The sequence below is a fragment of the Rattus norvegicus genome, chromosome 6 (genome assembly GCF_021556685.1).
Source record: "Rattus norvegicus strain SHRSP/BbbUtx chromosome 6, alternate assembly SHRSP_T2T, whole genome shotgun sequence".
Taxonomy (NCBI): domain Eukaryota; kingdom Metazoa; phylum Chordata; class Mammalia; order Rodentia; family Muridae; genus Rattus; species Rattus norvegicus.
The window spans coordinates 60,353,524-60,369,038 of record NC_141539.1 but is presented as its reverse complement, the minus strand read 5'-3'; the positions used below and the strand labels follow the sequence as shown (position 1 = coordinate 60,369,038).

The window sequence follows — 15,515 nt, the reverse complement described above, 5'->3', positions numbered from 1 at the left end:
TCATTTTGCTCTGAGCTCAAAGGAGTTATCTGGACAATATTTCCCGATATCATCCATATGGTGGAAGACAGAATCAGTTTTCTCCTGACCTGCATAAGCACTGTGTCACGCTGTCCTCACTCACCCACACAAAAATATAAACAAATGTAAGAAGTTTCCATTGTAGCTTGTCATCATGAGGTTCATAGCTGTTGTGACCCTTGGCTCTGTCTTAAATGGATAAAAGGAAAAAGAGTTTGCAATAGTAGAAAAATTAATAATGCTATGTTGTCAACAACAAACATAAATTAATGTAGAATGGCAAATGGGAAGCATTAAATATCTATTTAGGAAGAAATCTCAAGTGGGAAATGATATACGATTAATCATCAAACTAAAGTCATAGACATATGATTAGGTAGTTTGTCATAAGCTGAGGTTTGCAAAGATATAAAATCAGCTGCATAGACTTCAGGACAAAACCAAAAGAATGATACAAGACTTTGAATCACACCTACAGCATTAGGTACCTGACCTGACTGCATCAATATTTTGCTTAATGGTGAAGTTTTCCAGATAATAACAATCAGAAACTGATCTCAAAGAATATTTGTGGTCACCATATACAAATAAAAATATTAACATTCTTAGCTTTAAAAGAGATGGTGTTAATTCATAGTAATGGGTGAATCTAAACACTCCTCTTTTCTCATTGTCTTAATGCCATATTTTTGGAACAAATTTTTGCCACATGTGCTACAAGACATGACCTTGAAATAAAATTTCACTAATAAGGTATACTCACACTTCATGTTTGCATCTCATTTAGTACTCACATTATTTTAAGGGAAATATATGAATTTGTTTTGCTGTATACATATCATATGCTTAGATCATGACATGCATTTTATTGTCACATTAGTGTAACAGATACGTGCCAGAAGGAAGCTGAGAAGTGTAACGGACAAGATCAAAGCACCTGCCATGTTTGCTCTGTCCTTAGAGAGTACATCCACTTTGACACTTCCAAATAGATTGACATAGGACATGTGACTCAGTATGTTTATTTGGATATATTATTACTATCTATACAAAAGCATTGCTAAGAGTACTTTGTACAGTAATCAATTACTTTTATCCAATTCCCTCTTAAGTGTATTCATTCAAATTATTTCTAGTGAAATACAGAGGCATTAAATTATGACACAAAATGTGTGTGAATAGCTATGATGATTGCTAGAAATGCTTAATAAGCTCCATAAAAGGAATTATGTCATACATAAACACTTTTGTACTCTGTGTCTGTCAACAAGTAACCTACATGGTCTTCATGACCCACAATAATGTCGTGTTGTGATCATGCCTGTTTCACTGTGAAAACGTGTATGATGTGAAAAAGATTTTAAAAGTTTCAAGTTGATAATTGCTTCAATAAATGATCACTGGGCAATCTTTAGTACCAGGGAACCCAAAAAAAGTGACATAGTTTACATAATGAAAATGAAATTGTGTATCTGTAACATTTCTTTATTCCAGGGACATAGTACAAAATCCAATGATATTGGTCAAAAAGAAAAGAAAAAGAAAGGACAGAAAGGAAAGAAAGGAAGGAAGAAAGAAGAAAGAAAAATAAAATGAAATGTAAAGAAAAATCCAAATGTAGTGATAAACTGAGAGTCCTAATGACATTTGGCTATACTCAGGGATCAGCACCTTATTCAGCCATCATCAGAGAAACTTCCTCCTGCACCAGATGAAGCAGATATAGAGACATAGCCAGATATTATGCAGATAGAGGGTTTTAAAACACGCAAAAATAGGAGATGCCTATCAAACCCATCCTCTCAGAGCACAGGGAAGCCAAAGGAAGAAGGAGAAAAAGGATGCAAGACCAGAGAGAATAAAGGACACCAAGAAAACAGGCCCTCTAAATCAACATGAGCAAAGCTCACATGAAATCACAGAGACAGAATCAGCATGCACAGGGCCTGAGCCAGTCTGCCCCAGCTCCTGCCTGATTATATTAAGGATTCCAGGTTAGCGTTTTTATGGAATTTCTGAGGGGCCAACATATGGGTCTTTGACTCTTGTGTTCTCTCTTGGACACTTTGCCTTCTACTGGTCTGTCTTACCCAATCTCAAAGTGATAGTTTTTGGTTTATCTTATTGTATTTTTGTCATATCCAAGAAAGTAATGAATGAATGAATGAGAGTATGAATGAATGGATGAATGAATGAATGAATGAATGAATGAATATAAGCCTATCCACTATGGTAAAGGTTAATAACAGAACTGTCATTTATACCTTCTGGGAGAGCAAGTTTACTTCAACATAATGGCACTGCACATCAGGCATTTCATGTTCAGGAGTATATAGTCAACAAAGAGTGGACTCCACAGTTTTTGTGTGCTTTTATTTGGGTAACAATTTTATGCCTTATTTCTTTTGGGGGCAAAAATTTTTAATGTTCTAGGATTTGAGTGTTTTCTTGTACTGGATTTTGAGTTTCTATTTGGAGAAAGAACTTAAAGTCGAATATTAGAAAGAAGGAGAAGATCTGGAATGACTTGGGAGAGCAGAAGAATGTAATAAAATATATTTAAATTTAAACATTGCTTTAAATAATAAAATACAAAATATTGATAAAACCAAACCAAAAACCACTTAACTTGTCTAATTACATGTTTTCAACACTCATATTTAAGTTTTATAATCACATTGCAACAAAATATTTCATAACTTTCCTCCAGGTACCACATCAAGAAATAGCAACGGTTAAATCTATTCATGAAACAGATTTGCAGATTCCAATTTCCTTCTTCCTACACGAAGAATAAAATAATTCTTCCAGAAGTCTGGAAAAAACATGTTTTTTCCCAGAATTATGACTTAAAAAATCATATTACAAATAGTTGAGATTTTGTGTGTGTATGTATGAATGTATTTATGAGAGTATATATATATGTGTGTGTGTGTGTATGTATGTGTGTTTGTATGTATGTGTGTATCTGTCTGCATATATATAAAGAAACAATAATTCTTTCCAGTGTTCTCGTCTCTAAAGTAGATACAAAATTTTGAACAATACAAGAAAATGCCCAAACTTTCATGAAAATGGAATTTGGTGGTGTGTGGAGAGATAATAATCAAGTCTTTTCTTGGTTGCATCATTAAATGTCAGCTTTCCTTGTCAACCTCTACTGTTGTCTCCCTGGTGGTTTTTCCAATATAGAGTAACATTTGTGCCTACTTCTCTGTATCTCCTAATGTTTGCAGCACTCTGGAATCTATTAACTGGCCAGCTACAAACTCAGTCATTGTGGTTTCTGACTTTTCTTAGTGCATCCCTGTAGTGATCCTATATTTTAAAGTTTATTGATTTTCTTTGGAGGTCTAAAGTAATACGTTCTCAGAAGGAAATACCTTATTGGCACCATGAGCAGCAGTGGTATGGAGAGCAGGGACACAACACTGTTAGATACCATTAAAATCTCATCTATTTCCTTACAGTCAAGTCAGTGGAATATCTGGCCTAGGAGGATATCTAACATGCAGTAGGGAAGATCAGTCACCTAGTTAAGGGGCCACCATTCAGAAGTGCCGAATCTTATATACTATAAATTCCTGAGATGCCTCTCTTTAGGAATGATGAACCATTAAGAGCCGTTTACCTCTACTTGAATAGATTAAAAAAAATATCTCTTTTACAGAACAGAAATGAAGCAACCCTTTGCCTTTCGTAATAGGCACTTGTTCTACCTCACATATAAAGTTATGTATTACCTTAAGTTATACTTAAGAGAGAGGAGGAAGACTTATCTCTTAAATGGAGTGGTGTACTTCCTTCCTCCCCAAAAAATCCCCCACTTACACACCACTGCCAATCCCCGGCCATATATTCCCTTCCGGGCCTCAGCCGTGCCGCATTGTATATACGCCAGCTACTCTGGATTATTCTAAAAATAAATAAAAGCATGACTCTTTCTTTTTTATTCTCTTTCCTAAACTTGTTTTCCTTACCAATTTGGGCTTTCTTACTCTTTCTCCAAAGCCAGCACACCTGACCAATTTGCCATGCACCTATTCTTCTGTCATATGCTTACCTGCTTGTTAAATCCCCATGCTTAACTAAAAAGTGCTTTCTTCATCAAATCCTTCTCTCTCCTCTGGGCAGCTCTCAAGTTATGGAACTTGTTTTTCCTGGTTTCTTGTTGGTTTGTTTTTGTTTTGTTTTGTTTTGCTTTGCTTTGTTTTAACTCTGATTAAATTGTCCTCCCGCTGTCTTCTCACTTCTTTCTAAGTGACTTTATTAGTAAGACTGGGATATTAACGAAAAGACACGAAACTCCCCCATAACAATTCTACAGTGCTGCCTGCAGCAACCTGACACGGTCTTCATGGAAAGCTTTGCCAGAGATGAAGCCAGGATTCTTAACTCTTCTCCAAAACAGAATTTCAGAACAAGCCATTCTGAAGCAGAGGTGGGATTTATGAGGATGTGATTTCCACATAGATTTAGGTAAGAGGTTAGTAGAAAGAGAGGTACACAGACAGAGAAATGGTAGGTCACATGCAAATGTAGATGTGTGATTCTCAGGACATTCCAGGGAAGATGTGAACAGTGAGGTTGGAAATCTCTTGTACAAAGCTTTAGAACATTAGTATATGAGTAGCAGTAACAAAAGCCAAGACAACTGCACACTCGGGTGGATGCAGATATACTCTTTTTTGTTTGTTTATTTGTTTAAATATTTATTTATTTATTTATTATTTATTTATTTATTCGATGTGAGTACCTTGTTGTTCTCTTCAGACACAGCAGAAGAAGGCATCGGATCCCATTACAGATGGTTGTGAACCATATGGTTGTTAGGAATTGAACTCAGGAACTCTGGAAGAGCAGTCTGTGCTCTTAACCACTGAGCTATCTCTTATGACTCATTAGACTACAGAAACCACACATCTTGGTGGGGATTTAAGACAGTAACAAAACATGATTTGAATCAATTTTATGTTTATGTACATAAACATGTAACAGCATTATGAAAATGTTCATATAAAGCAAATGAGCTAGAAAACCAGAGAAATGGAAATAAAAGCCATAATTTGTGTTACTAAGATTTCTCTTTTGCTTTGATCTGGTTTTCTCTTGGCAATATATTTTTTATTATTGTAGTCTATCAGGTTATTGCTACTATTAAGCATTTCTGTTAAATTACATATTCTTAACCAAATATGCTGTAATTCCTGAAGTGTCTTTTAAGCTCCAATATCAGCTAGTATCAAAAAGATGTCTAAGAAAGCTTTTTGCTTTTCCTCCTTTATTTTGAAAAAAAAAAGGATTATAGTAGCTTCAGGGATATTCTGAATAGAATTACAGTAGGATGCAGTAAAACCATTGATCACAATTTGCACCAGGGTGGTCTCATTCAAAAGTCCTACCTAATAGCAGCTTTGCATCAGGGCAATAAGAAAAGGTCACATTGAAGGTCACATAGTTTTATATCTTAAACATGATTCATTGCTATTATAGCATTCATATTTGGTAGGAATGTTGAGTCTATGGAAGCAAATTTCATAACAAATGTTAATTATTCTGTATTTATTGACTAATAACATACAAAACCATTCCCTAAGGTGAGGACATTTTCTTTTCTCTTCATATTTTAATTTTCCTATTATTTGTATCTTGCATTACAATAATTGATTTAGCATGGAGAAAATGCTTATTTTTTAGAAAATGTGTTTATAATAACATATCTATTTGGTAACTAAATGTTTCTGTTTGTATTTCATGGGCATAGAAGACACAATGACATCACAGTCATGATGTTCTGCTGAAACTCTGACTAGAAAGAAAATATCTAATGAGGGATATTTACCAATCCCTATCGGTTATCAAAGCATCCTTTTGCTCTTTTTATTGAAAATAGGTTTTCTCATATAATACATCCTAATTATAGTTTTCCTTTTCTCTACCCCTCCTAGTTTCTCTTTTTCCCTCCCCTCTGGATCCACTCCCTTTCTGTCCCTCATTAGAAAAGAAAAGGCTTCTAAGAGAAAATAATCAAACATCACAAAATAAAATATAAGATGAAGTAGAAACATATTGAACATATTGAAGATGTGCGTAGAACCCCAACAGGAGATCCCAAGAGCAGGTAGGAAAAGCAGAGAACCACCCAGTCTCACAGTCAAGGGTCCCATAAAAATACTGTGGTTCTTCATTTATGTTTTCAGTAAAGACTTACTATATTTAGCAGGCATGCAGGAGTCAGAGCTTAAAACTGAGCTCCAAAGATATAAAAGTCTTCATCCCCACCACAGAAATAGACCTAAAGAGAAACAATCATTCTGACACCCACTGGAATTGGTAGGAATCTTATCTTTTAAAAACTTTAAGACTCCTTTCTCTTTAAAAGTAAAATCTTAAAGATTTCATTTAGAGTTGCTTGATTTGAATAAAAATAAAGTGTCTCCTTTAGAAAACAGATACAATGAAGCAATGTTTGGTCAGGTTGCTGTGTTCCCAGTAAAGTATATGTTCACCTATCTCACCTCTAAATTTATATATGTTTTAGGCCATGTCTACCCAAATTTGTCCACAAATTGTGATATTGTCATAATCATAATGAGACACCAAAAACACACATCATTTAGCCAAACACTAAATCTTGTATCTTTAGAATTTCTGTTTCTTAATGTCATTTTGCAATACTGGGTAATAAAAGTAGTGGGCTCATTAACTTACAGACTTAGAAACAACTGTAGCTAGAATGGGTGCTGTTAGGCAAAACATGAAGTCAAAGCCAAACCAAGTGCTATGTTAATAGTTCATGAGCCAATCTCACAGGTTAAACTGTAAACATGAATGAAAGAGAAAGAGGAACCAAACACTGCAGTCTGCTTGCTTCCTAGGAGCTCCACAGTGACCAAGGACATAGGTGAGAATTTCCACCAAATACCCATGCTATCTGGAGTATCCAAAATGGCTGATGCAAGACTTACTAAAAATGAAACTAGAAATAGTAAAGAGAACACAAAGGGAGGCAACCCTGAAAATAGACAACTTAGGAAAGCATAGATCCAAGCATCAACAAGAGAATTAAAGAGATAGAAGACAGACTCTCAAGGGTAGAAGGTACCATAGAAAATATTGATACACTGGTCAAAGAAAATGCATAGTGTAAAAAGTTCCTAACCCAAAATATCCAGGAAATTCAGGACACAATGAAAAGATCAAACACAAAAATAATAGGAATAGAAGAGGGTGAAGAATCCTAGCTCAAAGGACCAGAAAACATCTTCAACAATATCATAAAAGAAAAAACCTCTCTAACCTAAAGAAAGAGATAGCCATAAGCATACAAGAAGCTTACAGAAAACCAAATATATTGGACCAAAAAGAGAAAGTCCTAGCATCAAATAATAATCAAAACACTAAATGCACAGAACAAAGAAAGAATATTAAAAGCTTTAAGGGAAAAGGCCAAGTAACATATAAAGGGAGACCTAACAGAATTATACCACACTTCTCAACAGAGACGCTAAAAGCCAGATACTGGACAAATGTTATCCAGACTCAAATGCTACCAGAGGATACTATACCCATCAGAACTCTCAGTCATTATAGATGGAGAAACCAACATATTCCATGACAAAAAACAAGCTTAAACAATCCAGTCATGCAGAGAATACTGGAACAAAATTTCCAACAGAAGGAGGGTAGCCATACACAAAAAAACACAGATACTAAACAGTTCACATAAAACCCAAAAGAAGAGAATCATACATTCGTAATACCATCTTGAACAGCAAAAATAACAGGAACTAACAATAATCTGTCTTTTGTACCTCTCAATATCAATGGACTCATCCCCCAATAAAAAAGACACAGGGAAATACACTGGATATATAGGATACAGCAATTTCCTGCAAATATAAAACATACCTCAGTGACAAAGATAGAAACTGCAATAGAGTAAAAGGCCGGAAAAATGTTTTCCAAGCAAATGGTCCCAAAAAACAAGATGGAGTTATCATTCTAATATCCAATAAAATAGATTTTCAACCAAAAGGTATCAAACAAGATGGGGAAATTCCACCAAGACAACGTCACAATGGAGTTCAAAAGGAGATTGCTTTATATGGGCTTTCAGGTCTCCACCCAAAGCACTTGCAGAATAGTCATGTTAGACAACCCCGAAGACTGAACTCAACTGTCTGACATGCAACGCTCTGTTTTAGTTCTCATGCTTCACACTATACTGAAATGCATTACAAATGTCCTTCAACAGAGGAATGGATACAGAAAATCTGGTTCATTTACACAATGGAGTACTACTCAGCTATTAAAAACAATGACTTCATGAAATTCTTAGGCAAATTGATGGAACTAGAAAATATCATCCTGAGTGAGCTAACCCAATCACAAAAGCATACATGGTATGCACTCCCTGATAAGTGCTTATTAGTCCAATAGCTCAGAATACCCAAGATACAATCCACAGACCACGTGAAGCTAAGAAGAAGGACGACCAAAGTGCAGATGCTTCAGTCCTTCTTAAAAGGGGGAACAAAAATATTCATAGGAGGAGATATGGAGACAAAGTGTGGAGCAGAGACTGAAGGAATGGCCATACAGAGCCTGCCCCACCTGGTGATCCAGCCCATAAACATACAGTCACCAAACCTAGACACTATTGCTGATGCCAGGAAGTGCATGCTAACAGGAGCCTGATATAGCTATCTCCTCAGAAGCTCTTCCAACATATTACAAATACAGAGGTGGATGCTCACAGCCAACCAATGAACCTTGAATGGGGTCCCCAATGGGGGAGTTAGAGAAAGGTCTGAGAGAGCTGAAGGGGTTTTTAACCCCATAGGAAGAATAACAATATAAACCAATCGGACCACCCAGAGCTCCTAGGGACTAAGCCACCAACCAGTGAGTACACATAGACTGATGGCTCCAGCCACATACAAAGCAGAGGATGACCTTGTTGGACATTAATGAGAGGAGAGGCCTTTGGTCCTGTGAAGGCTGGATGCCCCAGTGTAGGAGAATGTCAGGGTGGGGAGGTGGGAGGGAGTTGGTGGTGGTCAGAAAGCCCCTTCATAGAAGCAGCACAGCGGAGTGGGGATGAGATTTGTGGAGGGGAAACCGGGAATAGGGATAATGTTTGAAATGTAAATTAAGTATCCAATGAAGGAAAGGAAAAAATTAACAATGTGTGGAGACTTTAAAGTGCTTCCTCAAGGCTGCAGAAAATGGCATCTTAAGATCCTGGGGTAAAAAATGCTCTCTTTACTCTTAACTTTTGTGCTTTCAGCCTTAAGGAATGTAAAGATTACGTAGTACCAAATTTTAGAGACTTGGTGTTGATGAACATAAGTATGTACAGAGACAATCAGGAGTCTAAAAAGTATAAGAAGTGAACATATCATCCTTTTATGCTGATATTAGTTACTTCAAAGATATGCTTGAAGACTCAAGCCTTTTGTGAAAGCAGTTTCTAAATGAGTCTTAAAGAGTTGTTGTTACTATATCCACAAATAAATGACAAATGGCCTTCATGCGAATTCAGAAAACAAAAGGGATGGACAGTGCCTCTCAAATTAACAGTCCTCCTTTTGAAAATGGTGCATGGCTCACAAGTGCCTGTCACTTTAGCTCTAGGGAGCTAAACACCTTCTCACTTCCAGGGGCACATAGATACATGTGGTACCCATTCAGGGAAGCAGGAATACACACATATGTCATAATTTTTAAAAAGTCATAACTAGAAAAATCATCACTAACAGAAACAGGACAAAAGAGTGGGAGTTACACAGAGAAACAGAACGTTGAAGAGGCATAGACTGTTAGAAGATGGCTCTAACTTGCTCTAGCTCACACCGTCTACTGTAGCTTCTTACCAAAGTGATAAGTCAAGTCAGACACAACTAAAGGATAAACAGTTTTCTTCCACATTGTTCTTGAAAAAATTCTAACGGAGCATTTTTAACAAATTTCACAAACGACACCAAAACTCTTGCTCCAAATTACAGTAATCAGTAAAGTGAAATAATTGTGTAAAGGAATATAAGTAAATAATGAGAGTTTGTGAAACCAGAAGTCTCATAGACAATCAACTTGTTTTTAATAAAGTGAAGACCATCCAGTAGATAAAACTGTTAGAGTGAGTATATACCTGCAAAGGGCACTGGATTCACTGCAAAGGGCAATGGCTCTTGATCTAAACCACATACTGTGTGCCTAAGTGGCACATATTTAAACAATATTAACCTAAAGGTAAAAGTTAAACCTCTGAAAGTTTCAAAGAAAATCTAAGCAGAGCATGTTTCAGGTTTTGTGATAGGAAAAGACTAAAACACACACACACACGCATGCACACACGCGCACACACACACCAATACCAGAAACCTAAGCCAAAGAATCCAAGCAGAATTAACACTCTTCAAAGGTTTCAGTTTAATATAATAAAACTCTCTGCATCATGATTCCAATCTTCACTATCAAAACATTAAATTAATTCTGTGTAGCTTCCCCCTTTTTAAGCATGGTAACAGGTTATGAGATAATCTAGATTAATCCAGATTACTAACACTATCTCCTGCCGGAGCAGCTAAAACTCCACACCACTGATGCATAAAGAATGGGAATTTATAGCTATGAATGATTTCAGTATAAAAATGTGCCTGTTCTGTATTCACGAATCTACACAAAAAGAGCCAACAGCAAAAATCCATGAAAAGTAAACAAATCATTAGACATTAAAAACTCAGCAACAGTGTGGTGTTGTACCTTTAATCTCAACACTCTGGTAGCAGTGGCAGGTGTATCTCTGGGAGTTCTAGTCCTCACTGTCTACAGGACAACCAAGGCTATGTAGAGAGACCTAGTCATTTCTAACCCCAGAAACACACACACACACACACACACACACACACACACACACACACACACACACACGAGGGAGAGATAGAGAGAGAGAGAGAGAGAGAGAGAGAGAGAGAGAGAGAGAGAAAGAGAGAGAGAGAATGTAAAAGCAAGCCAAAGTTTTGTAAGTTTCACATACAGATAGGACTAAGGTACTTCTATTTCTTTGGTAAAATGATCCACAGTAAAAATATTGTTTATCTATAACTTAATTCTCACCTTATATCTGTTCTCTCAAATGTTTCGTATACTTTTATCACATCCTCAGAGTAATGATTTGAAAGAAACTGAATGATTTTCTGTCAGAAAAATCAGTGTTTCTTTAACTAGCTTTCCCTTCTGTAAGAACCAAACTTTAGGGATGGTAAAGAAGAAAACGTGTGCTTGTGAATGTACCGAGTCACGTGGCCAATACAGGAATGCCTGCAGTTCATACAAGGTCTTTTAATAGACAGTCACTTCCATGATGGAGGGCATTAGAGTATGCAAGAAGCTTTGAAGGTTAACAGATTTTTAGTAACAATGTGCAGTTTGATAGACAAAAACTATTAAGTTTTTACTTTTACTATGCATGGTAACATTTTAAAAGAACACCCTTATAGAAGAAAGGGGAGGGAATGGGATAGGGGGTTTATGGACAGGAAACTGAAAAGGGGATAACATTTGAAATGTAATTAAAATATCTAATAAAAAAGACAAATAAAAATAATACTTAGATATTTTATGAGTGTGTGTGTGTGTGTGTGTGTGTGTGTGTGTGTGTGTCCCAGAGCTCATGTGGAGGTCTGAAGACAACTTGCTTGAATAATTTCTCTCCTTCTATAGTGTGGGTCTTGGTGATCAAGTCCAAATGATCAGGTTTGGGGATTCAGGCTATAGTAACTTGTAGTTGACAAAATAGGACAAGCACATATTGAAAATATATTCTTTTAAATTAAATCTCTGTGGGAGATGGAGAGATTTGCAGTGATTAAGAGTACTCATTACTTTGCAGAAGACTGGAATTAAGCTGCCAACAACCAAATCATGTCAAACAACTGTTACACTCTGAAAGTTCTAACCTTCTCAGGAACTACATGCATGGTGTACAAAAATACGCTCAAGCACACACACACACACACACGTACACACACACATGTACACACATATACATAAAATTAAACACATAATTATTTAAACACTAGAAAGAAAATTAGAACTTCCCCTACCAGATGTCTATTTAATTTCTCTGTCTCTAGAAGCCATTATCAATTACAGCTTTTGAGATTCCTCCTGAATATTTGTTACTTGTAAACAAATGAAAGTATGCTGTCTGTAATTTCACAGCTGCTAATTTTTTCTGAAATAAATTCATAGCTTATAACATAACTCAAAAGTAAAGAATTTAAACGATAATTTTATAAAATGGGGGCTTGTCTCGTGCAATTCACCTAAGGGTGAGTCTATTTGTTGAAGTTCTTGTAAAAATGTGAAGTACGGGTGTGCCAGGCTCCAACACACTGCTACTCAACTAGAAAGGCAAGCAGCCAGAAAAACTGATCATGAAACAGTTCCCCAGTCTTTTTTGTCTGCACTTTTCTTCTGAGATGGCATGTGAACCTTGGTGTATCAGGGAAAGGCAGAAGTTCCTTAGGCATCATTGCTGCATATCCTAACTAATGCCCGACCTGACATAAGGCCTGACCTTGTGCAGAGACCCTGTAAAATGCTATTCTCTTTTAACCCCTCCAAGTAAATCAGCAGAACACTTCCCTTTCCTGATCTAAACAAATTTGGTCTTTGACCTCTAGTGCCAGAACTGGCCTCAACTCTTTCAGATGGTTATAATATGAGCTGTTTGATGTATGTCAAGTATCATAAAAACAAATTATATTTCATGACAGAGCGTCAAATAATACATATATGTCCAAAGTCAAGGTAGCAGTGTCTCTATCCCAAGAATGTTGTCAGTATGAAATTCTGCAGATAAGATGATGCTTCTCTGTGCCAAGGTTTGGCATCTTGTGCGGCTGTGCCTACTTATTCTGTGCACAACACTGTACCACCTACCAATGTGCTCACTGTGAGAGCTTCACAAGGCTGTATTTATTAATACAAGATTTCTTCTATGTAGGTACAATTTTTCTGGGTCTGTGATATGTCTATATTTAACAACACAATGAAGACAAATACTTCATAAGCCAAGGGGTTGCTTAATGTAAACATATAAGCCTGAACATCTGAAAGTCTCTAGAAGACCTGAGAAGTTCTATATTCAGTGTTATACAACATAAAACCCTAGCAGTATATTGAAGAAATTTAAACAAAACACAAACATTGTAATTAAAGTAAGGTGAGTACCAACGTTACTCTTAATTTCTGAGAATGTTAAACATGTTTTCTAGTAACTTTCACACACACACACACACACACACACACACACACACACACTTCTATCTTTAAATTGAAATAGATTTCAACATCTCGGTTTAGTAATGTTTAATGAACTGTAATACAGGGAGATATTGTAGCAGATATAGTATTAAACTGTTTTGGTACTTAATAGTTCAAAAATTGTTTTATTTAATTGAGACCAACTGGGTTCATTGCATCTTATAAACTTTGCAATATATATTAAGAATAAAAGGAATAAAAATGAACAGATGTTTCTCCTTAAAGAAGGCAACTAAGATTTTTCTTACACAATAAATCAGCGGCAAGTACATTTCTAGGACATTGCTTCAGGCTGTTTTGGTATAAAAATTTTAGCACACACACATATACACACTCATACTTACCTCTGTGTGGATCCAAAATTGGTAGAGGAGATTAAATTGAATATGAACAGCAAACACTGAAGGTGGTACGAAAAGGGCCAGGGGACAGTAGAAAACCTTTAAAAGAAAGAAACAATCTACATCATTTTATAATCATGGGTCCTCAACTATATTAATGGTCCTTTTTCAGCAAATATAATTTTCCATAGATTTTATTTTGTAATATTAATTTTTCACATAGTGATTGGTTTGCAAACACCAGTCTTCTATTTGGCATCTAACATTTTTTAATTAAAATATCACATGCTGTGTGTTATTTCCTTTCTAGGGAAAGCTTAGAATGTTTCCTGGAAGTAAAGTGGTTGCTTAGAATGCACAAATACTTCATTGAAGCAGAATTGTAAGCCTTTGTACCTTGACCACTCCCAAATATTCAATTATTGCCTGTTTTTTTCAATAATGAATGCAATTATAAAAACATAAACCATGTGACATATTTAAAGAGTAGGATGCTTTCCATTTTAATGTGTATATGATCGATTAAAGGGAAAATAACTCTAAAATTTTTATCCATGTTATTGAGTTAGGAAGGGCAATGTGAGAACAGTGGAAATGGTCACAAGGGACAAGATTTCTGAGGATGGAAATGTCCTTTCCTTGGAAAACCAACTTCTTCTTAAACCTCAGAAATGCTTAGAATTAAGTAACAAGTGAGATTTGCTGTGGTCTCTTAATAGCTTGCTCCTGTGAGCAGTTTTACGTGGTCAAAACTGTTTCCTTGAAAGAAAATCCAAAGAACCAAATTAGTAACCAAAGAATCTCACTTCTGCTTTATATTTCTGATTTTATTTAACCCAAGTTTCTAAAAATGCTGCATATTTCAGAGCAACTTTTATGAATGCTAAAATTTAATTGCTGAATTGTTATTATGAAGTCTTTGTCTTTGATCAAGCAAATGATCATTTGAAGAATATTTAGTTATGGGCGTGTACTGAAAATTAGACATTGAAATCTTATTTATGTTTCTGAACTTAAGTCAACTAAAATAAATATTTTTATATTTTAGTTGCAAGCAGGATCCTTTTTATGATTTTTTAATAGATTTATAGCAATGGATCAAATTAGTAAACAAAAGAGCATAGGTTTGTTTTTTTAGAGTTCAACTTATCAAACATGGTCTTATCACAGTCTATGTTATGAAGGAAAATAAACAAAAGTTTTAGCTTACAGGGCTCCTCATATTTGTAAATAAAATTGTTAGAAATCTAATTGCCCAGTTAGTTCCAAACATTCTATAGTAGAGTACAACATAAACTTGTATATGTTATAAAGCCTTAATAAAAAGAATAGGAGGGCTTATTTCCAATGTTCAATAAATGGCATTTTTGTAAAGACGGTGTCTGACAGTTTAATATTCAGTGTCTGTTACAATTACCTGACTAGTAGAGAAATAATTGTATGACAATGACAGCTGATGTAGAAAGGTGATTCTGTGGCTATATTAACCATGTGATCGTTCCAGAAAAGGACCCTTGAGATCCCATCATGCTCATGTAAATCAAAGCCCATCAGTTTGTAGACTAGGTTTTTTGTTTTTTGTTTTTGTTTTTATTTTTTGATGAGTTTTCCGCAGGATTAGACTTCCTTTTAAAGGTGCCAGATGACCCTTACCGTGAATTTTAAGTCAGTTTTCCCCCCTCTAGGCAATGCTCTCAGCGCCTGGTACATGCTAAGCATACACCTTGTCCTCTGCTCCACCTTGCAGTCTTGCTCTTTGAGAACGGGTGACTTTTTTTTTTCCTATGTAGTTCAGACTGATCTAGAAATATTAATCTA

General features: G+C 35.8%; 1 protein-coding gene across 1 annotated transcript in view; it reads right to left on the bottom strand.

The window, feature by feature from the left end:
• Agmo (alkylglycerol monooxygenase) overlaps nucleotides 1-15,515 on the bottom strand; it is a 343,612-nt gene that overhangs the window by 207,358 nt on the left and 120,739 nt on the right. Inside the window, 1 exon segment of the mRNA NM_001135899.1 lies at nucleotides 13,701-13,796. Within this exon segment, the coding sequence (NP_001129371.1) occupies nucleotides 13,701-13,796 (96 nt within the window).